The 24,872-nt window shown below is 40.7% G+C and overlaps 1 protein-coding gene across 1 annotated transcript in view; it reads left to right on the top strand.

The window, feature by feature from the left end:
* Positions 1-24,872, top strand: part of SCD5 (stearoyl-CoA desaturase 5) — an 85,132-nt gene that overhangs the window by 34,579 nt on the left and 25,681 nt on the right. The window contains exons 2-3 of the mRNA XM_043973170.1: positions 4,959-5,089; positions 20,265-20,470. Of these exons, the coding sequence (XP_043829105.1) occupies positions 4,959-5,089; positions 20,265-20,470 (337 nt within the window). The remainder of the gene's footprint in view (positions 1-4,958; positions 5,090-20,264; positions 20,471-24,872) is intronic.

The raw sequence follows: 24,872 nt of genomic DNA, 5'->3' as shown, positions 1-24,872 counted from the left end.
CAAATTAGAAATCTAAGAGATGCTCATCAACTGGGAAATGGCTAAATAAGGTGAGACATATGATTGTGATGGAGTACTATTGTGCTATGGGATATAATGAGGGGTGGGGGTTAAGAAAAAACATGGCAAGGGGCAGCTAGGTGGCACAGTGGATAGAGCACCAGCCCTGGAGTCAGGAGGACCTGAGTTCAAATCCAGCCTCAGACACTTAACGCTTACTAGCTGTGTGACCCTGGGCAAATCACTTAACCCCAGTTGCCTCACCCAAAAAAAAGAGAAGAAAAGAAAAGAAAAAACATGGCAAGACCGTTATCAACTGATGCAAAGTGAAGTGGGAAAACCATGAAGAAGGAAGAAAAGAGGAAAGAAAGGAAGGAAGGGAAGGAGGAGGAAAAGAGAGGAAGGGAGAGGGGGAAAGAAGGAAGGAAGGAAGGAAGGAAGGAAGGAAGGAAGGAAGGAAGGAAGGAAGGAAGGAAGGAAGGAAGGAAGGAAGGAAAGGAAAGAAAGAAATATCATGGAAGTTCTAAAAGGCTGACTTGCTTTGGGGTTTCTGGCTATTTCTGTGACACATCAGGAGGATATGTGGAGAAGGAATCTGTGATGGATATCTTGGAGAAATCTTCTTGGAGCTGACATTTGAAATAACAGACTGTAGTTTTGCCTGGTTGTTGTTGTTGGAATCAATGATCACAACTGTCTTCTGAAAGGATGTATGGTCAACAGGAGTATGGTGGCCTTGAGATAAAGAATGTTTCATTGAGCTGCTCTGCAGTCCCTGATATATTCTACACAGCCCTGCCTTCATAGTGCAAGCAATGATGGAAAAGATAAGGTGGGGAGAGTCAAAAAATTCAACCTTTCCAGAAGTGGTCATGATTTAGGGCTTTGGAGTTTAGGGAATAAAAGTTTTGACTTTGGTAAACACATTTTAGCTTGTAATCCTCATTGAATGGGTTCTTAGGTAATATACTGAGAAGGGAAGAAAAGATTGGGATTGTAGTGGGTAGGCAGCATGAGTGGGTGCCTTGTGTGTTATTTTAGGAATCACTCCATATCTCTAGATAGAAAGTACTTGAAGAACACTAGCCTGTGTAGAGAGCTTGGGAGATGCTGAGAAGTTGTCTGCACGAACAGGAAAATGAGCTGGCCATTGCAAGCTTTGAGTGCCACCTTATGGCTTGTGTCTGCTCCCTGAGCAACCCCTCTGGGCTACACTAGTGCTAGTACTAGTACAAGTGTCCCCCTAGGATCTAAACTGCCCCTGTGTGGGGGACTCAAGTGCTTAGTGTTTATCTTCTAGTGAGACTCCATGCATAGATACTTAGTAAATACTTTTGTTTAGAATTCTAATGCATTTAAATTCAGGGTCCTCCCTCTATGAAAGAGAAGCAGGACTGGGTGAATGTTGTGATATTAATAATTAATTAATTTCCATTCCATAGAGAGGTAATGAGCAAAGTATGTAGAACTAACTCTAAGTTAATTGCTTTCTTCTATTCCACTGTGTGTGTGTGTGTGGGGGGGGGGGTTGTTTTCTACCTTTGAGTAGAACCAGCTGTAATGGATCAGCAATAAGTGTGCCTACCTGGTTGTAGGCTTGGGAAGTGGTCACTGATGGTTTAAAGACTTACTTCAGGAAAGCCCAGCTCTCTGCCACTTATTGTTACACAAACTTATTATTAAGGCTTCTGTTGATTCAGCACCTTTCTCTGTGTGTTTACATGTGTGTGGGGGGGTGTATGGGGGAGCCCATTCAATAAGATATTTTACCTTTTAACCTTAGATCTTTCTTGGGAAGAAGAGAAGGGATCAAGCCTACTATGTGCCGGGCACTGTGCTATGAACTTTACAAATATTATCTCATTTGATCCTCACAAGAATCCTGCAAGGAAGATGTTGCAATTTCCCCCATTTTACAATTGAGGAAACTGAGGCAGACAGAGGTGAAGTGACTTGCCCAGGGTCATACACTTAGTATGTGTAGAGGCTAGATTTGAATTTAAGTCTTCCTCACTCCAGGCCCACGTTCTGTTGCCAATAGATTGTATCTGAGTGGCTTGAGTTTCTCTTTGAAACATTCATAAAATTCACAGAGTATGAGACTGGAAAGAGCATTATTCTAGTACATCTAGTACAGTCCTTTCACTTTTCAGGGGAGGAAACTGAAGCCCAGTGAGATTAAGTCAGATGTCTAATGTAATGCAGATAAGTGAGAGTAGAGCCAGAACTAGGACCCATGCGTGTCTCCTTTGAAGGACACCTTGTGGTTTGTGTAGACACCCTGAGCGACCCCTCTAAGCCACACTGGTGTTAGTAGAAGTGTCCCCCAGGACCTCACTTGCCCCTATAGCTGTGCCTGGTTATTGTGCTTGTGGTTGGAATCAATGATATCACTTGTCTGTGAAAGGTACTCACAGCTGAGTACTCCACACTCTGCCATGCTGCATCAATAAACTCAGACTCTGGGACTCTTCATTTCCACTATGATTTCATTCAAACTACTTGTTTTTTTTATTTTGTTTGTTTTGTTTTTGTTTTTGTTTTTGTGGGGCAATGGGGGTTAAGTGACTTGTCCAGGGTCACACAGCTAGTAAGTATCAAGTGTCTGAGGCCGGATTTGAACTCAGGTACTCCTGAATCCAGGGCCAGAGCTTTAACCACTGCACCATCTAGCTACCCCCAAACTACTTGTTTAATCTATTTATTTTCCATTTATTTACCTATTTATTTATCCATTCATTAATTCACTAATTAATTAATCTCTTTATCTATTTATTTAGTTGGCTATCCATTTATTTGTTTGATTTATTTATTTAATTTTTTTGTTTGTTTCTTTGTTTATTTTTGTGGGGCAATGAGGGTTAAGTGACTTGCCCAGGGTCACACAGCTAGTAAGTGTCAAGTGTCTGAGGCTGGATTTGAACTCAGGTCTTCCTGAATCCAGGGCCAGTGCTTTATCCACTGCACCACCTAGCTGCCCCCCTTTAAAATTTTTTTTTTACTTGCTTAATTTTTGATCTCCAATACAATAAGACTATTTAAGGATGGATACTGTGATCTGTATTATGTTACAGGTGGAAAAATTGAAGTCTATAAATGTGCTAGAATAATGGTAGCACTTGGCCATGTATATAAATATAAGGTCCTCAGGTCAGGTTCAGGAGTCTCTCAAGAGTTTGGAGTTTTCCACAATCCAGGCCATTACAACACTTGGGACTCTCTCTCGGGTACTCTGGCCTATTTCTACAGCATTAGATGTATTCGAAGATGGACAAGAATTAGAAAGAGTTAGGTCAGTATGCATAGACCCAAGCAGTCTCTGCAATATTTGGAAGTTGACAAAATAAGGATCCTACCATGATATATAGTGAAGGTATTCTGGGGACAAATGACATTCTAGATGTTCCTAGATCTGTTTGCATTCCTGATCTATGTATTTCATTATTCAAATGCAGGGGTGGGGAGAGGAAGAGAGAGAGAGGAAGAGAGAGAAAAAGAGAGAGAGAGACAGAGAGATATTCTTATTCCAATTACTGGTGCCTCCTTAGCTTAAAAAAGAGAATTATTGAATCATAATAGTTTCCAAAAGCAAATCTGGACTACCTTAGATACAGTTTCTGGTGAGGGACATTTGAAAGTTAGTTTAGCCTTTCTGAAGCATCTGCCTCAGGTGCCTCCTTTTTCCAGTGTTCTTCAAAGTAAAGTTTGAAAGGAAAAGCCTTCCCCAGGTGAGTGGAGCCAAAGAGAAAAGATCATACTCAAGGAGAAGCAAGAAGGAAGAGCTGGGAAACAGTGGAGCTGACCCCATGAGGGTAGGAGCCAGAAAGAAGGACTACCTAATGCCTTGCTTACTTTCCATCACTATATTTCCCCACCCCCCCTAAAATGTGTTTTGTGGGTAGAATGTTTGAAGCTTTCAGAAATGAGGAACATAAAGATGAGGGTAACTTATAATACCCAAAGTGGTGTTGGGAAAGTGGGGAGGACAGGGCAAAGAGATTAATCTTCTTGTGTTGAATGAATCCATCAGTTAGATAGGAAATCCTCTGGTCACAATGAAGTAATGAAGCCTTTCATGCCCAGGCTCTTCTCTGTTGCCTCCTTCCCACTGACATCCTGAGTCAGTTCAATGACCACTAACTGGTCAAGAAAAAAACAAAACCCAACCCACCCACCAGAGAGCCTTGGGGCTGGACTCAGGAATCTAAGCCAAGAGTTAAAAAGCTGGTTCACCATTATGAGCACTTCAAGGTGCTTGATTACCAGTCAGATAATCCCTGTTCATGTTACAGGAGTAGCCATTTTTCATCCTCATCCCCAACCTTACTCTACTTTTCTCTAACAAAGACAGGCCAAACCTTTGTCTAGCCCAACCAAGGCCTCATTTGTCCTTGCTTCAAAATTATCAGTGATAATGTGAGTCAATGTGTGAATCATCCATTCCCTGTGAATTACCAGGATTTTTGTCATTTCTATTGCTGTTCTGATTTACCCATCAAGTCCGACCGTTTAAAGCCAAATAATTTTTTTTGCAATCTGAAGCCTTTTAGAAGCAGCCTAATTTCCTTTGCTACTCTGACATATGCTGTTTGGACAGCATATATATGTGAGTATTAAAGGTCAGGAGAGGATCTAACTAAGTCTTAAACTCATGCTAACTTGGGTGTAATGGTTACAGCCTCAACTGGGGAGAAAGAAAAGCATAAAAAGATGTTTGGAGTGTGAAAGTCAGAGTTTCCCAGAGAAAGTTCTTTCTGTCCCCTCAGCAGAGGATTTAGAAAGCCACAAATCAATTGAAGGCTAAGGTTTCTCAACTTATTGGTTCATCTCTGAAGGAGAGTCTCCTCTTTTTCCTGGACAATTTCACAAATTCTTTCTCAGTGGATTAAAAAAAAAAAAAGAAATTAAGGACAATTCCTCACCATTTATGAGTGTTTCCCCTTTGTTGTGTTTTGCAGCATACCTCTGTTTCCTCCTGACAGCTCTGGGGGTGACGGCTGGTGCCCATCGTTTGTGGAGCCACAGGTCCTATAAAGCCAAGCTGCCTTTGAGGATATTCCTGGCTGCAGCCAACTCCATGGCTTTCCAGGTGGGGCTTGGACTGGTGCACTCCCTGCCCCTCCCTCCTGCATCCAATCATTTGCCAAGTTTTGTGGATTCTCCCTTCACAACATATCCTTACCGAGACTTGTTTGTACAATGATAATTGTTTGCCTGTTGCTTCTCCCATTAGACTATGAGTTGCTTAAAGGCAAGGATGTATTGTCATTTGTCTTTCTTTGTATCTGTAATGCTTAACGTAGTGACTGACTGACCAGTTACTCAAACTTCTCCCTTACCTCTCAATTCCCTTATATGTGATAAGCCTCACACACCCACTCTACCATCATATCTCCTAACCGGTCTCCTTGCTTCCAGTATTTCCCTTCTCCAATCTGTCCTTGCCTCAGCTGATAAAATACAATTGTCGGGGCAGCTAGGTGGTGCAGTGGATAGAGCACCAGCCCTGGATTCAGGAGGACCTGAGTTCAAATCTGACCTCAGACATTTGACACTTACTAGCTGTGTGACCCTGGGCAAGTCACTTAACCCCAATTGCCTCACCAAAAAAAAAAAAACCAGAGAAAATACAATTGTCCCTTCCACATAATGGGGGTTAGGGGCATGGTGCCCCCATGATCTAGAAAACCTCTGAAAATCCTCCCTTCATACTAGAGAAGAAATTTGAATTTTTTCTTTTATGAGGTTTTAATAATACCCTATTATAAAATTTGGGCATATTTATGGTATTCAAAGATAAAATGTATTGATATGATATAATTTTATGCATTTCTGAGTTTCTAAACTTCTAAAGTTTTTAAGAGTAATCAATACAGGAAAGTTACTAGTATTGAAGGAATGGGAAAAGGCAATAGAATAGGGAAAATTGGCAGGGGGTGGAGCAGAGGGCTGCTGACCAGCTTCATTCTGATCAAAAGTTTTCAAATCCCTCCCTAATTTTATGTGAATAATAATCTGAAAAGTTTTCATTGCTTCCTCTGTCCAATTCCTCTCCATTTCTTAGAAAAGTCTGTTATGTCAGCCATTCTGAAACTGGTTTCATTTTCTCAGTGCCGTATCCTATCTGATTTTAAAGTTGAGGCTTTATCTTACATGATTTTAAAGATGAGGTCAAACAAATTGTACTAAAACAAGATTCCCAATAAATGCAGCAGCATCATCAATATGTAGTATAATAACATTTCCACCTTCACGATTTGATGTGTATGTAATGTTTCTGTTTTAACTTTATAATACCATAGATTGATTATTATATTGATATTAATGATTTGAATTAATAATAGTATCAATATAATATCAATATAATATTCATATAGCATTTTAAGGTTTGCCAAGTACTTTATAGAGGTTATCTCATTGAATCTTTTTTTGGGGGGGGCATTAAGCATTTATTAAAATATACCAAGTATTAGTAAAAAGAGAACACCTGGGTCAGAAAGTTAAGAAGCCCTACGTATCTAAGATAGAAGAGTAAAAGAGAACAAGGCGCCACCAACACCTCAGTCCCAGGCCAAAAAGGGATGTCCCTATGCCTCTATGAGTGGAAGCTTCCTGAGGGTCTGGATGAGAGGTGGTCCTTACACACCACTCCAAGCTAATTGGCCAGCATCACCCAAATCCATTGGTTCACTGGACCTATATTTCATTGAATCTTAATAATAGCCCCATGAGGTTGGTGCTTTTATTATCCATGTTTTATAGACGAGGAAACTCAGGCCAAAAGGTCCTGGGTTGCAAAGTGAGTGGTTGAGTCAGGATTTGAATTCAGGTATTCCTGACTCCTAGTCCAATACCAGGATCATATATCTTCTTCTCCAAACATATATTTCAGTAGAGGCACTGTGGTTGATCTGTGTTCATACCATAATAAATAATTTTTTTTTTTTTAGTTAGGCAATTGGGATTAAGTGACTTGCCCAGGGTCACACAGCTAGTAAGTGGTGTCTGAGGCCGGATTTGAACTCAGGTACTCCTGACTCCAGGGCCGGTGCTCTATCCACTGCGCCACCTAGCCGCCCCCATAATAAATAATATTGATATTGGACTTGAGCTATCCCAGAGAACAATCCAACAATTTTCCATTTGCTTCTGTAGTGACCTGGACTTTAATTGATATTTCCCTAGTTGGGGAGGTACCATAAGGGAATACCTAGAAATTCTGCCCACTGTCCTTTTGATGGCCTAAGAATTGGAAGACCACTGGAAGACCTTAAATAAAACTAAATATACCCTTGAGGTAACCATAAACCACAAAAACAGTACCCTGAAATGCTCCTTGATGATATTAGGCAACAAGTGGTTACTTGTTCCCTTGAGGGTAGAGTTTTCCAAAAGGCTTAAAATGTTGCCAGGCCCTTGTCTGGGGACTTTCTGGGCCATTCTTAACAGATTGTCAGTGCCAGGTGTTATCTGGAGGAAAATCAGGGCTAATCCAAAATAAACAATTGAGTAAAGCACAGAATGTTCTTATGAATGGTAAAATATTGGCATCTGAACTAAGCAGATTAAGACAGGCCCACCAAAATAAAATATATTCCCAGAAAAGCAGGCAGTTCCTGAAGAATCAAGCCAGCAATGTGGTCTGCTTTTTGATCTGTTGGATGGAAGGTCCTTTTCCTAGACAGAGTATCATTGAGTCATAAGACTTATCACCAAAACCTGTGCTCTTGAGCTGACATATTGGGGCAAGTTTCTATCTTTCCATTGGCTAGAAAGAGAGACATCAAAAGAACAAATGGGATTCCCCTCAGCTTTGTCTCAAGGCCACCTGTCAGGGTTTCTCTTTTGTAAATCCATGTGCTCTTAAAGGGCAGTTTAAGGGACAGAAAAGTTTATGGACACTACAAGGTCTTTTCTGAAGCAATCATCCATTCCTAAGCAAGTTGTTGGAAAAACAATCAGGATAAAACCAAATATTGAGAGTTGGAGCCAAGATGGCAAACTTGTAGACCCCAAGTACTAGCTCTGAAAACAGCAGCATGAAAAAGGCTGAAGCTTGACGCAGTGACTCCCCACCCCCAGATGATTTAGGCAAAATTTATGTTAAAGTTCAAAGTCAGTAAATAGGCTGGGGTGGGGGCAGCTGGGTGGTACAGTAGATAAAGCATGGGTCCTGGATTCAGGAGGACCTGAGTTCAAATTTGGCCTCAGACACTTGACCCTTACTAGCTGTGTGACCCTAGGCAAGTCACTAAGCCCTCATTGCTGCAAAAAACAAACAAACAAACAAATAAATAAATAAATAAATAAATATAAACTCTTATCTTGGGGGCAGCTAGGTGGTGTAGTGGATAAGACACTGGCCTTGGATTTAGGAAGACCTGAGTTCAAATCTGGCCTTGGACACTTGCCACTTACTGACTGTGTGATCCAGGGCAAGTCCTCACTGCCCTGCAAAAAAAACAAAAAAAAAGAAAGAAAGAAAGAAAGAAAAGAAATAGGCTGGGAAAATGAGTAAAAAGCAATAAAGAAAGAACCATACCATAAAAACTACTATTATGGCAGGGAAGAACCAAGACATAAACTTAGAAGAAAACAACAATGTGAAAAGAGCTACAACCAAAGCCTCAAAGAAAAATGCTAATTGTACCCACATCCAACAAAAATTCCTGGAAGAGTTGAAGAAAGAGTGGTAGAGGAAACCCTGGGAAAAGAAATTAGTGTCATGCAAGATTATGAAAAGAAAATTTACAACTTGGCAAAAGAGTTATAAAAATACTGAAGAAAACACTTTAAAAACCAGAATTGGAAATGGAAAAAAGAGGTACAAATATTCACTGAAGAAAACAATTTCTTAAAAATTAGCATTAGGAAGTAGAAGCTAATGACTTCATGAGACGACAAGAAACAATAAAAAAGTCAAAATAATGAAAAAATAGAAGAAAATATGAATTATTGGAAAAACAACTGAAAAATAGATGGAGGAAAGAAAATTTAAGAATTATTGGACAAAAAAATTAAAAAATTAAAAAAAATATTGGACTACCTGAAATCAATGATCAAAAAAAGAGCTTAGATACTATATTTCAAGAAATTATAAAGGAAAACTTCCCCACTATTTGAAATCCAGAGGGTAAAATAGGACTAATACCTCAGTAGATCTTCCTCATAAAAGTCAAAGTCATACATAGGAACTCTTTTATCCTTGGCAAAACATTGTGAGTCAATTAAAGTTGGCTGTGGTGCTACTAGAGAAGAAAACAATTTGACCATCAGTATATTTTTACCATGAATGGAGGGGGAGAAACAACCCTCAGTGAGTCTAGGCCCCCATCCCTAAGGGGATGTGACAGAATAAGGAAGTAGATCCTTGGAGAAGGATGGCAGTGTGCCAAGATCCTAAGGGTTGCATCCTGGAGCTGGTCAATGGAATGGAATTCTGTCATATGGCAATGGGAAAGTGGCAGTAAGGCACGAGGTATTGGTGGGGGGAGGGACCAGGCTACCTTGAATAAAAAGTGACTCTTCCCATGTCAGCAACTTGAGACAAAGCCCTGTTCACCCCATCCTAGTTCTGTTTATGGCAAAACAAAAAAAGAACTATTTAAGATGACCTTTTGCAAACTGTGCCCTGACCCTCAAGTAAAATTGAATATGACGGGGCAGCTAGGTGGCGCAGTGGATAAAGCATTGGCCTTGGATTCAGGAGTACCTGAGTTGAAATCCGGCCTCAGACACTTAACACTTACTAGCTGTGTGTGACCCTGGGCAAGTCACTTAACCCCCATTGCCCCGCAAAAAAAAAAAATTAATATGACTTTGTGGTAGCCATAAACCAGCTTCACAGATAGTTTATATATATATATATATATATATATATATATATATATATATGCCTGCAATCTTGTCCCCAGCTTTTTCTTAGCCTCTGGACAAAATACTGGTGTGATAATTATCAGTTAGAGCCAGAAATACATTCCCTGGGTCATGAGCCATATTTTCCATTTTGTTTTTTGGTGAGGCAATTGGGGTTAAGTGACTTGCCCAGAGTCACACAACTAGTAAGTGTTAAGTGTCTGAGGCTGGATTTGAACTCAGGTCCTCCTGAATCCAGGACTGGTGCTCTATCCACTGTGCCACCTAGCTGCCCCCATATTTTCCATTTTAATGAAAAAGTTCGCTTTGCTTTAATTTTCCTGGTTTCTCTTAGGGTTCAGGACTCTACTAATTTTTTTTCTGGCTAATCTTGAAGATTCTACCTCTCCTCCCTTACCATTTATAAATGGCATATATAATGGTATATAACCATAGTTTTTATTCATACCATAACGAGTAATAAAATATTCCTATTTATATGTATAATGCTCGTGCTATTTATTCATACTGTAATGAATAGTATAACACTTACATTCTGTATATAACATTCATATTGTTATATTAATATAATGTATTCTTATTTTACTATAATATTTATATTACTTATACCATACTATTATACTAAGTATAATAGTTTATACTCTTGAAATTCTACCTTATCAAAACTCCCACAGAAACTCTGACTTTGCTGAGGATCAAAGTGAACTTGGGCAAGACTTTCCTTCCAGAGAGAATAGGAAATCCTGGGGCTGCACTGCTTGGAAGTGTTCTGAGAATCAATAAATGTTTACTATGTGCCTACTATGTGTCAGTCACTGTGCTAAGAACTGAGGATATGAAAAGAAACAAAAGATAGTCATGGACAGAGGAGGATTTTCATCCAAGATTTGGGTAACACCAGCAAGGATACAGAGAGAGAGGTGCCCCTGAGACATGAATGTGTTAGTGTGAGGATAGGAGAGCAAGAGGAGAAAAAACAGTGGGTAGCAGGAATGGATTAGAACCCGTGGCTATGGCAGTTTTTAAGAGAATGACAGTCGGATGCTCCATCTCCACTGATTTCCCAGAGGACAGGCATCAACATAGGGAACCCAGGATCCTAACACGTTTCTTTGGCAACCCACCTCAGAGTGGCTGGGAAGAGAGTGGGTGGAGGAGGAGAGAAAGAAGTAATCCTGGCTGTGAAACTCATCAGACTTTTGAAATTTCATTTATATTTTCTGTCCTTTTTTTCCTAGATGGCTTATAGTCAAGAAGACTTGCGTGCAAATCTGACCTCAAATACTTATGACCCCAAGCCAATCACTTAATCTCTCTCAGTCTCAGTTTCCTTGTCTGTTGACTTTTTTTTTTTTCAGGGCAATGAGGGTTAAGTGACTGGCCCAGGGTCACACAGCTAGTAAGTGTCAAGTTTTTGAGGCCGGATTTGAACTCAGGTCCTCCTGAATCCAGGGCTGGTGCTTTATCTACTGTGCCACCCAGCTGCATCCTCCCTTGTGTGTTAAATGCTGAACCTTTTACCATCTCAGCTGCTCTTTTATAGACCTTGTAAATAGAACACCCCAGAAGGCTAGAAACATTTTCATCTCTATTTTCCCTATGGTAGTAAAAACTGCAAAATGTATAAAGGTAGAAAAGAAGCTGGTTGGTTTGGATTAGCTGAATGTATTTATCTGTTTTCATTCTATGTACATAGCTACCTTTCTGAGTTAAAATCAAACCAACCCAGCCTTTCATTGAACCCTACCACCCGCTCAAGCTATCATCTTCTCTTTCTTACTCAAACTCCTAGATAAAGCTATCATAGCTAGACTCTCTTTCTTCTCACTCCTCTTCAATATGGCTTCCAACTTCATCTCTAACTCTAACATTATCAATCATCTCCTTACAGCCAAATCTGGTCCTTTCCTGGGTCTTTTCCTAGTCTCCACTCCTTATGGCCACTCCATGGCATGTGATGCTGTAGACCACCCTCTTCTGGGGACTTTCTCCTCTCTGGATTTCTACAACCCCATTCTTTTCTACTTCTGTCTGACTTCTTCTCCTCTGCTAGTTTCCCATCTGTATCATGGTCCCACCATGTATGGGTATTCCCCAAGGCTCTGTTCTAGGCTGCCTTCTCTGAATAAATTCTTTTTTTTTTCTTTTCTTTTTTTTTTTTTGCAGGGCAATTGGAGTTAAGTGACTTGCCCAGGGTCACACAGCTAATAAGTGTTAAGTGTCTGAGGCCGGACTTGAACTCAGGTACTCCTGAATCCAGGGCCAGTGCTCTATCCACTGCGCCATCTAGCTGCCCCTGAATAAATTCTTTTTTTTTTGTTTTTTTGTTTTTTGTTTTTTAGTGAGGCAATTGGGGTTAAGTGACTTGCCCAGGGTCACACAGCTAGTAAGTGTCAAGTGTCTGAGGCCGGATTTGAACTCAGGTCCTCCTGACTCCAGGGCCGGTGCTCCATCCACTGCGCCACCTAGCTGCCCCTGAATAAATTCTTTTAATTGGAGATCTCTTCAGTTCTCATGAGTTTAATTGTCATATCAATGAAAATGACTTACAGGTCTATGTATCCATGTAAGTCTCTCCCCTGAGCTTCAGTTCTGCTCCACCAACTTACTAATAGCTTACTAATATGTAACTCATTAAAGTTTTCAAAGCTTTTTATGTCTACACATATATAGTATCACATTTGATTCTCACAACAACCCTGTGAGATAGGTATGAATGTTTTCTCCATTTTATAGATGAAAAAGCTGAGGCAGAGAGAGGTTAAGTGACTGCAGGGTGACAAAGCTAGTTAAGTCTGCATTTGAATTTGAACCTGCATTTGAACTTAGGTCTTTCTGACTCTGAGTCCTTTGATCTATGTAAAACAAATTTCCACGTTGTCTATGCCTGAAAAAAATGTATGTATAATAGTCTGCAGCTTGAGGCTATCACCTCTCTGTCATGAGCTGGGTGGTATATTTTTTATTATTGGTTCTCTGGAATTGTGGAGTTGGTCATTGAATTGAGTAGAGAACTTACATCTTTCAAAGTTGGTTGTCTTTACAATGCTGCTGTTAGCATAAAAATTGTTCTTCTGGTTCTGCTTACTTCACTTGTATCAGTTCACATAGGTATTTGCAGATTTCTCTAAAATGGCCTCTTTCATCCTTTCTTAAGGCACAATAATGTTCCACTCTATTCATATGCCATCATTTATTCTGCCATTCCTCAGTTGATGAGCATCCCCTTAGTTGCTAGTTCTTTGTTGTAACAAAAGGCCACTATAAATATTTTTGTGCTTATGCGCTTTTTTCTTCTTAATCTCCTTTTTTTTGGGGGGGTAGATTACTAAGTGGTACATTGGGTCAAAGGGTATGTGCACAGTTTATTGACTGTTTCAGTATAGGTACAAATTGCTTTCCAGAAAATGGTGGTCCAATTTTCTAGACCAATTCACAGTTTCACAAACTATACACTAGCATGCCTTTTCCCCCCACAACCCCTCCAACAATGATCATTTTCCCTTGATTAGTGTGAGATAGAATCTCAGAATTATTGTAATTCACATTTCCCTAATCATTAGTAATTTGGCACATTTTTCCTTTGTGAGAAATAATTATTAATAACCAATATCATGAGGAAATTCAGCTCCCCCTTTTAAAAACTAATGCTGTAATTTAGTGTTCATCTTTGTTACTGACAGATTTGTGTCCTGCACCAGACTACACCCAGATGTGTGTGCTCCCCTCAGCTTGGGTGGGGTCCACATTCTTTGAGTTGATTACCTTATATAGAGATATTTTTCCAAATCCAGGGGACTCTCAGTCCTTCATCTTAATGTAATCAATTATGTTAACCAATTAGATTTGATTGCTATTTAATGGACCACCTCTTGTCCAAAAGGCATAAAAACCTGAAGAAGTAGCCTCATGGTCTCTTTGGATGGACAAGAGGTTAAGGAGTCTTTTTTGTCAACCTCTTGCTAGTAGTGATGGATAAAACTGATAATTTACCCAGACTTATGTCTCTAATAATTATTTTATTCGCCAAACCTTTTGGTTGTTGATAGCCTGAATTTCTTCCCTTTAAAACTTCCTGTTTGAGGGCAGCTAGGTGGCACCAGGAATAAAGCACCAGCCCTGGATTCAGGAGGACCTGGGTTCAAATTCGGCCTCAGACACTTGACATTTACTAGCTGTGTGACCCTGGACAAGTCACTTAACCCTCATTGCCCCACAAAAAAAAAGAAGAAGCAAAACTGCCTGTTTGTATCATTATTATAAATTTTAATTTCTTCCTATATCTTTGACAAGAGATATTTATCAGAGAAACCTGCTGCAAAGATTTTTTTCTCCATTTCAGTGTTTCGCTTCTAATTTTAACTGCATTGGTTTTGTTTGCACAAAATCTTTTAAATTTCCTATAATCAATATTGTCCACTTTGCCTTCTGTGATCCTCTCTATTCCTTGTTTGGTCATGAGCCAGTCCTCTTGTCGTAGCTCTAAAGGGTATTTTTGCTCCTCTAACTTCTTCTGATGTCACCTTTTATATCTCCAAGTCATGTATACATTTGGAGCCTATGTTTGCATGAGATATGAGATGTTGGTCTATACCTAATTGCTGCCAGATTGCTTTCCAGTATTCCCAGTAGTTTTTGTCCAACAGTGAGTCTTTATACCAAGAATTGGAGTCTACTATTATACAACTCCCAATCTTTCTGTACCTTTTCTAAGATTTCCTATACCTGCAAAGGGCACCACCATTCTTCCTGTCTCCCACCTTCATCCTGTGGCATTATGCTCAACTCCCCACCTTCTATCACCCCACATAGACAATCAGTTGCCAAATCTTGCCATTTCAATCTCCTCAACATCTCTTGTATCCAATATCTCTACTCATGCAATCAGCACCTTAGCTCAAGCCCCCACTTCTCACCTACACTATGGCAAAGATCTCCCAAATGGTGTCATTACTTCTAGTCTCTCCTAACTCCATGCCATCCCCCACACAGATGCCAAAATTATTTTCCTTAAGTGAAGATCTGACCATGTCACTTACCTGTTCAATACACTCCAATGGCCCCCTGTTACCTAGAGAACAAAATATAAAGTCCTTAGGTTTGTGTTTCAATTCTGCCATAAGCTGTCTTCAACCTGGAGGTCACCTATTGACTAAAAAAGTGCATATTAACATGATCTATATTCAATAGTATTTTTATTTCTTTTGTTAAATATTTCCCAATTACTAATCTGGAGGAAATGTTTCATGTAGAAGGTGGTGTTTAAGTTGTGTCCTGAAGGAAGAAAGAGATTCTATGAAACAGAGGTAAAAGGGGAAGGCATTCCAGGCATGGAGAATGATAGATAGAAATGTAGCAGAGATAGAAAAGCTAGAGATGATATGTTGTATGTGAGGCAAAGAAAGAAGGACCATTGGGCTGGAATGAAGAGTTTGAGAAGAAGAATAATGCATAATCAGACTAGAAAGGCAGATTAGTGGTTGGTTTCTACTTGAGTTTGTCACCTCTGCACTACAAAATCACCCTTTCTCTACTCACCACCCTCATATAGGCACTCATCACCTCCTGCCTCGATTAATTAAATAGATTCTGATTGGTTTTGTCATCTCAAGTCCCTCCCCACTCCAATTCATCCTCAATATAGCTGCCAAAATGATCTTCCTAAAGTACATCTCTGATCATATCACCCTTACCCCAACTCAGAGAAACTCTAGTGGCTCCCTATTACCTCTAGGATCAGATAAAAAATCTTCTGTCTTTCAAAGGCCTTACCAACCTTGCCCCTTTCTACCTTTTCAGGCTTCTTATACTTCCCCCCCTTAATGCACTCTAGGAAATGATCCGGCCATACTGGCCTTGTTCCTCACATGTAATGCTTCATCTCCCTGTCTTTGACAGGCAAAGGAATGTACTCCCTCCATCCCATTCCTGGAATATGCTCTCTCCTCATTTCTACTTCTCAGAATTCCTAGTTTCTGTTCAATCTCAGCTCTTCTTCTCCATGAGAAGTCCATGGTCTCCTCACTCCTGCTGCTAATTCCTCTTCTGTCAAATTAAATTGTCCTGTGACAAGCATGGGGGCAGGGATAATAATGGTGGTTTTTCTCTTTTACTTAGTCTTTGCTGGCAAGATTCTTGCCAGAGGGGCAGCTAGATGGTGGAGTGGATAGAGCATCAGCCCTGGAGTCAGGAGTACCTGAGTTCAAATCCGGCCTCAGACACTTAACATTTACTAGCTGTGTGACCCTGGGCAAGTCACTTAACCCCAATTGCCTCACTAAAAAAAAAAAAAAAGATTCTTGCCAGAGTTCTCCTTAATAGGCTGATCCTTGACCTGGAAGATGGGTATCTACCTGAGAATTGGTGTAACTTCACAAAGGGCTAAGGAATAGTTGATATGGTGATTGCTGCCCAATAACTGCAGGAGAAATGTGAGGAGCAGTTGTGTCTGTACACACATTTGGCAATCTGACCAAGGACTTTAATACTGTCAAAGTGAGAAGGCTTGTGGAAGATCATATCAAAATTTGGTTGCCCAGAGAAGTTCATCAGTATTGTACACCAGTTCCATGATGGCATGAGCAACTAGGTGTCACAGTGGATGGAGCACCTGACTTGAAGTCAGGAAGACTCATCTTCCTGAGTTCAAATCTGGCCTCAGCCACTTACTAGCTATGTTCTTTAGGCAAGGCACTTTAACCCTGTTTGCCTCAATTTCTTTATCTGTAATATAAGCTGGAGAAGGGTATGGTAAACCACTCCAATATATTTGCCAAGAAAATCTCAAATGGGGTCACAAGGAGTTGGACATGACTGAAGATGACTGAACAATATCTGTGACAGGATGCTTGCATGGGTTCCCATGCTCTTGCACTTTTCCACTTCATGGAGTGAAGTAGGGTTGTGTGCTTGCTTCCAAGCTTTTTAACATGATGTTTTCAGAGATGTTGTCAGACATGTTCAACAAGGATGAAAATGGCATCAAGATCAGCTACTGCACTGATGGTAATTATTTAATTTTTAAAAAGCCAAGGGCAGCTATGTGAGGCAGTGGATAAAACACTGGCCCTGGATTCAGGAGGACCTGAGTTCAAATCTGGCCTCAGATACGTGACACTGTGTGACCCTGGGCAAGTTACTTAACCCTCATTGCCCTGCCTCCTCCCACCCCCAAAAAAAGCCAACACTAAAGTGGAGGGAGATACGGTGTGTGACTTTTTGTTTGCAGATGATTGTGTACTCAGTGTAGCTTCTGAAGCTGAGATGCAATAGAATTTGGATTGAGTCTTTGCTGCTTATGCTAATTTTAGCCTGATAATTAACACCAAGAAAACGGAGATTCTTTAATAGCCAATGCTATACCATCCATATATGGAACAATAGGCTACAATCAATGGAGAAATCTAGAATACTGTGGATAAGTTTACTTACCATGACAGTATACTTTCCAGGTATATACACATAGATGATGGTTTTCATGCACACATTGCCAGAGCTAACTCAGTGTTTAGGAGGCTCTAATCATAAAAATATTTTATTATTTTACAATTACATGTAAAAATAGTTTTCAACATTTGTTTTCATAAGATTTTTAGTTCCAAAATTTTCTCCTACTCTCCCTTCTCTTCCCCCTCCCCAAGTTATGCTGATATAGGCTATATACGTACAATCACATTAAACACATTTCTGCATTAGTCATGTTGTGAAAGAAGAATCAGAACAAAAGGGAAAAACCTCAAAAAAAGAGAAAAAACCAACAACAAAAAAGTAGAAACAGTATGGTTCAATGTGGATTCAGAACCCATAGTTCTTTTTTCTGGATGTGGAGAACATTTTCCAGCATGATTTCTTTGGAATTGTCTTGGGTCATTGCACTGCTGAGAAGAGTCAAGTCTATCACAGTTGATTATCACACAATGTTGCTGTTACTGTGTACAATATTCTTCTGGTTCTGCCCACTTCACTCAGCATCAGTCCACTTAAGTCTTTCCAGGTTTTTCTGAAATCCACCTGCTCATCATTTTTTACAGAACAATAGTATTCCATTACATTCATATACCACAACTTGTTCAGCCATTCCCCAATTGATGGGCATTCCCTTGATTTCCAATTCTCTGCCACCACAAAGAAAGCTGCTATAAATATTTTTGTACATGTGGGTCCTTTTCCCTTTTTTATGATCTCTTTGGGATACAGACCTGGTAGAGGTATTACTCGGTCAAGGGGTATGCACAGTCCCATAGTGTTTGGGAGGCTCTAAAGGAAAGTGTGGGAGAGAACAGGTTTTAGGCAACCTCCCAAACTGAAGGTCTACAGAACCGTTGTACTGAACTCTTTGTATACTTCTGTTGAATTGTCTTTAAAAGACTTTGAAGATCACCTGGCAAGATAAGGTACCAGACACTACTTTCTTGAGCTGAGCTGCCAGTTATTCAAACTCTACTACAGAGAACCCAACTCCAAGGGGCTGACTATGTTGTTTATGAAGAACTCACACAAGGTAAACACTCACATGGAGGGCAGAAGAAGTGACACAAGGACACTCTCAAGGTCTTTCTGAAGAACTCTGGTAGCGAATGTGAGTCATGAGAGACACTGACAAAGGTCCTCCCAACATGGCGTGCCCACATCAAAGAAGGAGCTATCCTCTGTGAGCAAAGCAGAATTGTAGCTCAGAAGAAATATGAGATGTGCACATTTAGAGACCTCTCCCTCCCAAACGGTTATATAGTCTATTTGTGCCCTACCTGTGATAGAGCCTTCAGCGCTTGTATTGGTCTGATTAGCTATAGCTGGACACATTGTACACTGACCCTGATGGAGTGATGTCATTTTGGTCCTCTTCATGTATGAAGGACAACAACAAATAAATCTTGTAATAATGTATTTCTTTTGTTTACGTTTCATGCTGTCTACCCCCCACAGAATCCAAGATTTCCCCTCCCTTTTTTTGTATCCTCATCCCCAAGCATAATGCCTGGGATACAGCAGGTGCTTAATAAATGCTTATTGATAGTTTTTTTTTTGGCAAGGCAATGAGGGTTAAGTGACTTGCCCAAGGTCACACAGCTAGTAAGTGTCAAGTGTCTCAGGCCAGATTTGAACTCAGTTCCTCCTGATTCCAGGGACAATGCTTTATCCACTGTGCCACCTAGCTGCCCCCTGTTGATCAATTTTGATCAAAGATATGAAAGAATGCCTTGTTTACTTCTTTTTCAATAATAGAATCAACCAGTATCTGGATGATGATTGAGGAAGTACTAGGCAAGGTGTGGTGGTTCATGCTTTTATTCCTGACTGCCTGGGAGGTTAAGGCTGGTGGATGTCTTGAGTTTGGGAATTCTGAGCTGCAATGAAAGTTATTTGCTTAGTCTGGCACCAGTTTGGTGAACTCCCAGGAGCAGAGAATCATTAGACTGCCTAAGGAAGGGTGAACAAGCTCAGAGCAGAAAAATGAAGCTCGTTAAAGCTTTTGGGAAGAGGCCTCTGAGTGACTGTGGCACTTCTAGCCTGGGCAAGACAGGGAGCCCCAAGCCAAAAAAAATGCTAGGTATTAATCATGATGTAAAGGATTATTGCTATTATTATTTTCATTGTTAATTATTTCTACACTACTCTCTTATTAAATTCACTGGTTCTTAATCCAAATTGCCTTTCCTAAAAGTTCCTAAAATATTTGCAACCAACCTGTAACTAAGGTGAAGCATCCAGAGCTTTATAACAGGGAGAAACATGTAGAGGGCACAGACAGCACCTTTCCTCAGAGGAAGAGGGGCTTCCTCCTTTGGGGCCCCTGCCCCTGACAGTAGTTTCTTGCAATCTTCTTTCTCTACCGAGTTTGCTCTCTAGCAAGGAGCATAGTTTCCATTAGGGGACATCCTTTTAGAAGGGGAGAAACCCCAGGATTTCACAGGTTTTCTTCATGTTGCCCTTCACCCACACCCAGAGGTATGCCAGTAAATGTTTAACAATCATCTTTTAACAAAAAAAACACACAAACCAACAAATATGCACAACACACTTTTAGATTTAATCTATATTATCAACATTTTCTCAAGTCTAGAAAATCAACAACCCCCAAAAATCAAGCCTTGATTTATATGTTTGATGATTTCCAAGATGTAAATGCACACATTGAAAATGTAACATCATCTCCTTCAAGCTGGTTAGAGCTGGCTCCAGCACACACATTGTCCATCCTTTAGGTGAGTGTCTCCCTTGCCCTTGCCTCAGGTGAAAAGTGTTAGTTATAGCTCTGGGTTAACATGAAAACCCACAAAAATACACCAAGACTGGGGTGTGTGGTAGGGGATGAAGGAAAGAACCCGCCAAGAGGAGGTGCGGGAATTGCTTTCTCTTTCTTCAATGCACTTTCTCTCCCCTTGCAGAATGACATCTTTGAGTGGTCGCGTGACCATCGGGTGCATCACAAGTACTCAGAGACGGATGCTGACCCCCACAATGCACAGCGGGGCTTCTTCTTTTCTCATATTGGGTGGTTATTTGTTCGGAAACACCGCGAAGTCATCGAGAAAGGGAGAAAGCTAGATCTCACTGACCTCCTTGCTGACCCAGTTGTCCGACTCCAAAGGAAGTAAGTGAACTGATGTCATGAGGTGTCTTTCTCACACAAGGGGCTAAGACAGCAGAGCTCTGGGCAGTAACATCCTCAAGGAGTCCCTTTTTTTTTTTTTTTTTTTTTTTTTTGGGGGGCAATGGGGGTTAAGTGACTTGCCCAGGGTCACACAGCCAGTAAGTGTCAAGTGTATGAGGCCGGATCTGAACTCAGGTACTCCTGAATCCAGGGCCGGTGCTTTATCCACTGCGCCACCTAGCTGCCCCAAGGAGTCCCTTTAAAAAAAAAAATAAGGCGTTTTTTAAAAAATTCTGTTTAAGTGGGTCATAATTGTTTGATTTCACATTAAATTTTTTCCTATTAGGAAATGTGCTCTCAGTTTTCATTTTAAATTATAATTAATTTCCTTTAGGACTAATTTTGCTTTTCCCATAGGTGAATTAGCACCACTCATTTGTGCTAGGAAGAATTTACAATCCTTTCCAATGTCTCATTCCCCTGGAACCAGTTAAGCACCCTCACTATAACTTCTAATCCCTTCCCTTTATCTCTCTCTATTCTTGTAGTCCATTAGGGGTTACCTGAGCTGGAACCAGCTAGTGCAGATTGTAATATTTTTACTGTCAACATTAACACTTCAGAAAAGGCAAAAGCTACAGATGAAGACTTGATTTCTCTTTTTGTTGATTGTCCAGACCAGGGGTCAGTCAAACTATGGCCTTCCAGCCAAATCCTGCTACCCCTGGTTTTTGTACTCACCAAGGAACTAGGAATGGATTGTAAATAAACTTCATTCCTCTGGTTTACATTTAAGAAAATGATGGAGAAAATGTTAATGATTCAGATTAAGTTTAAAGTGGGTGTTGGTTTTCAAGGGAGTTGGTTGTTAAACATTTACCAGGACACCTCTGGTCACTTCCATCTCTTTCCTTCTTCCCTTCCCCTCCCCTCCATCTAATAGGTTTCGAAGTCCTATTGATTTTTTTCTGGTTCTTTTATTTTTTTAAGTTAAATTTTGTTTTATTTTCAGGTGAGCATCCTCACCCTCTCCCTTTCCTTCATTGAGAAAGCAATTCAAGCAAAATTAATTCCTTTGTTTTGGCCAATTCCTATTGATCCTACTTCCATTCTCTCCTCTTTCATGCTGTCATTACCCACATTCAGATTCTTGTCACTTCTTACCCAAAATTATTGTAAAAGCCTTTTAACTGGTCTCCAGCATCCCAACCTTTACAGAACACGTGTCTATCCTAACATGTCATGCTTCTGTTCAAAATATGTCATTGGTTCCCTGTTGCCCAATAAGATAGAAGCCAAATTTCTTAGCCAGGTTTTCCACAATCTGTCCCTAACCCCCATTTCCAGCCTTATTTTATGCTACTTACACTCACAATGTTCCAACAAACTGAGCCCCTAACTGTTCTCCAGTCTTGTGTAGTGCTCTTCTGTCTGAATATTTGAGCCCTTCATACTTGGGAGCTGACAAGGGGGACGGACTCCTTCTTCATCTCTGCCCTAGAAGTCTTTTCTTCTTTCAAAGTCCAACTCAGAGGCCATATTTTCCATGATTCCTTCTCTGATACCCATTAGCCCAACAAACCTTCCCTCCCTTTATTGGATCTTATCTTCATTTTTTATTAGAATATTTTCTAGGCTCTCTTCTTCGAGTCAATGAGAACTGGTTTCACCCCAGTTTCCAGGATGCATGCATATTAAGGCTTAACTCCCCCAGAGACAATATATTGCCCCCCTCCCCAGGTGCTCAACTTGCTGTGGCGCCTAGTTAAGTTAAGTTTCCTGGGTCTCTGTTCCTCATTCTCTATTCGTTATCTCAGAAAACACACTGATTTACATGGTTTAAGCTACCCCACTGCCTTGCCTCACCTTGATGGAGCAGTCTCTATTAGAGCAGCACCCACTGTTTGTCTCAAAGTCTATAGAATTTTGAGTTCTGGGCAGTTTGAGGGCCTTGGGTCATTGAATATCTGAGTCACGTGGTTGCCTGAGGAGCTGGGGGCAGTGTGGGGCAAGGGGCCACCCATCTCAGTTGTTTCCCATCAGCATGCATTTCCCTCCCCTGACCTCCTTCCCTTCTCTTCAGGAACTGCTCCCTCCCCTTTTGCCCTGGGTCTCCTTTGCATCCAAGTGATTTTATTGCAATTCAGATCAGCTCTCTCCCCCCTCCCCCCACGCCTGCCCCATCAAAGGCTTCTTTAAATTTTATATTGTCATTTTTCCATTTCTTTTCTTTTTTTTTGCTGGACAATGAGGGTTAAGTGACTTGCCCAAGGTCACACAGCTAGTGAGTGTCAATTATCTGAGACCAGATTTGAACTCAGGTACTCCTGAACCCAGGGCCGGTGCTTTATCCACTGCACCACCTAGCTGCCTCCATTTTTCCATTTCTTTTTATTTCTCATGCATAGCATGGTGTCTTGCACAGAGAATCTCTTATTTGATGTTTGTTGAACTGCAATCAGCATGCAACTAGTAATAGTTATACCACCCCAAGTCTGAGGAACTATGCTGAACAAACATGAGCCAGTTATTTTTATGGTCAGCAATGCTTTTGAACAGCCAGACTCTAGATTAATTGTGGCTTCTCAAGTACATCCAAATTCAAAGATCTTTCAATTTCAGTCATATGAGTTGAGCCAGGTATTATCATCCTCTGGGATTATTTGATTATAAAAAAGGAAGTCTTATTTTAAATATCTTTTCTCGCTGGGAAATATGGTAGGCTGAGTTAATAAGGGTATGCTGAAGACCCACATACCCAAAGGATATTTCTAAATGTAGCTAAAGGAACCCAGAGGCAATTTCAGAGACTTCTCTAAATAGGGCTCAGGGAACTATTTTTTACCACCTACCTGAGAGCCAAGGTAGGTTGAGGTATCTAAACATCATCTTCATGAGTATAGTTTAAGGATCCCAGAGATCATCCAACCATCTTCTTTTACTGATACCCAAAGGGGTGACCACAAAGGATCACAGAAGTTGAGATGAAAAAGAGCTTGGGGCCCTTTTGTCCAAACCACTCATTTTGCAGATGAGGGAAACTGAGGTCTAGGGAGGTAAAATTGCCCAAAGTCACACAGATAGTAAGCAATGAAGGTAGGATTTGAACTCTGGTCCTTGGACTCCAAGAGTCAGCATTCTTTTGGTTGTTCCCCTAATTAAGTAAACGACCAGGGCTAGAACCCTGGGGTCCCACTTCCCAGGCAAGCACTCTATCCATTACACCATACAGTCTGTAAGGGGCTTGATTATAGCTCGTGGAGGGCAGAGCCTGTCTTTTGCCTTTCTTTGTATCCCCAACCCTTAGCAGAATGCCTGGTACATAGTAGGTACCTAAAAAATGTTTGTCAGCTGACTAGCTGAGATTGAAGGAAGCTGGGAGACAGAGATGGAGAGGAAGAGAATTCCAGGTATAGTAGGGAGGCAGGCGATGAAAGTGTATAGAGTCCTTGATTGTAATGTACAACCTATATGAGATTGCTTGCCGACGTTGGGAGCGGGGAAGGAAGGGAGGGAGGGAGAAAAATTTGGAACTCAAAATCTAATAAAAATGAATTTTGGAAGCTATCTTCACATGTGATTGGAAAAAATAAAAGAAAATACTATTGAAAATATATGGAGAGGGGGCAGCTAGATGGCGCAGTGGATAGAGCACTGGCCTTGGATTCAGGAATACCTGAATTCAAATCCGGCCTCAGACACTTAACACTTATAGCTATGTGACCCTGGGCAAGTCACTTAACCCCAATTGCCTTACTAAAATATATATATATATATATGGAGGGGCAGCTAGGTGGCGCAGTGACCTGGATTCAGGAGGACCTGAGTTCAAATCCAGCCTCAGACACTTGACACTTACTAGCTGTGTGACCCTGGGCAAGTCACTTAACCCTTACTGCCCTGCAGAAGAAGAAGAAGAAGAAGAAGAAGAAGAAGAAGAAGAAGAAGAAGAAGAAGAAGAAGAAGAAGAAGAAGAAGAAGAAGAAGAAGGGAGTCTGGAGATTGAATGTCTTGTGTTGTCAATGGAAGGAAAAGTAGATGGAGATGAGTAAGGGTGTAAGAAGACTGGAAACAAAGGGACCAACTTATAAAACTCCAAATAAGATTTTCTATTTTGATCCTGGAATACTCACTGGAGTTCATTGAATAGGGAGAATAGCCAAAAGACCTCAATTCTCTTTTGTATTTTAGCTGCCAAGTAACACTGTTCTTTGCCAGGTGTTGGTAGTCATGTGGGAACAGTTCACAGTTCAGACAGGGGCTATTTGAACTATTCCCCATCACCTTAACCTGAGTAGCAAAGAAAACATGGTGGTCAAGGTACTAAGTTTTTCCTTCACCTGTTCTTTCTTTCCTTCCTTCTTTCTTTCTTTCTTTCTTTCTTTCTTTCTTTCTTTCTTTC

This window comes from Dromiciops gliroides, chromosome 6, assembly GCF_019393635.1.
Source record: "Dromiciops gliroides isolate mDroGli1 chromosome 6, mDroGli1.pri, whole genome shotgun sequence".
Classification (NCBI taxonomy): domain Eukaryota; kingdom Metazoa; phylum Chordata; class Mammalia; order Microbiotheria; family Microbiotheriidae; genus Dromiciops; species Dromiciops gliroides.
The sequence above is the reverse complement of the archived record's forward strand: the minus strand, read 5'-3'. Positions and strand labels throughout refer to the sequence as shown.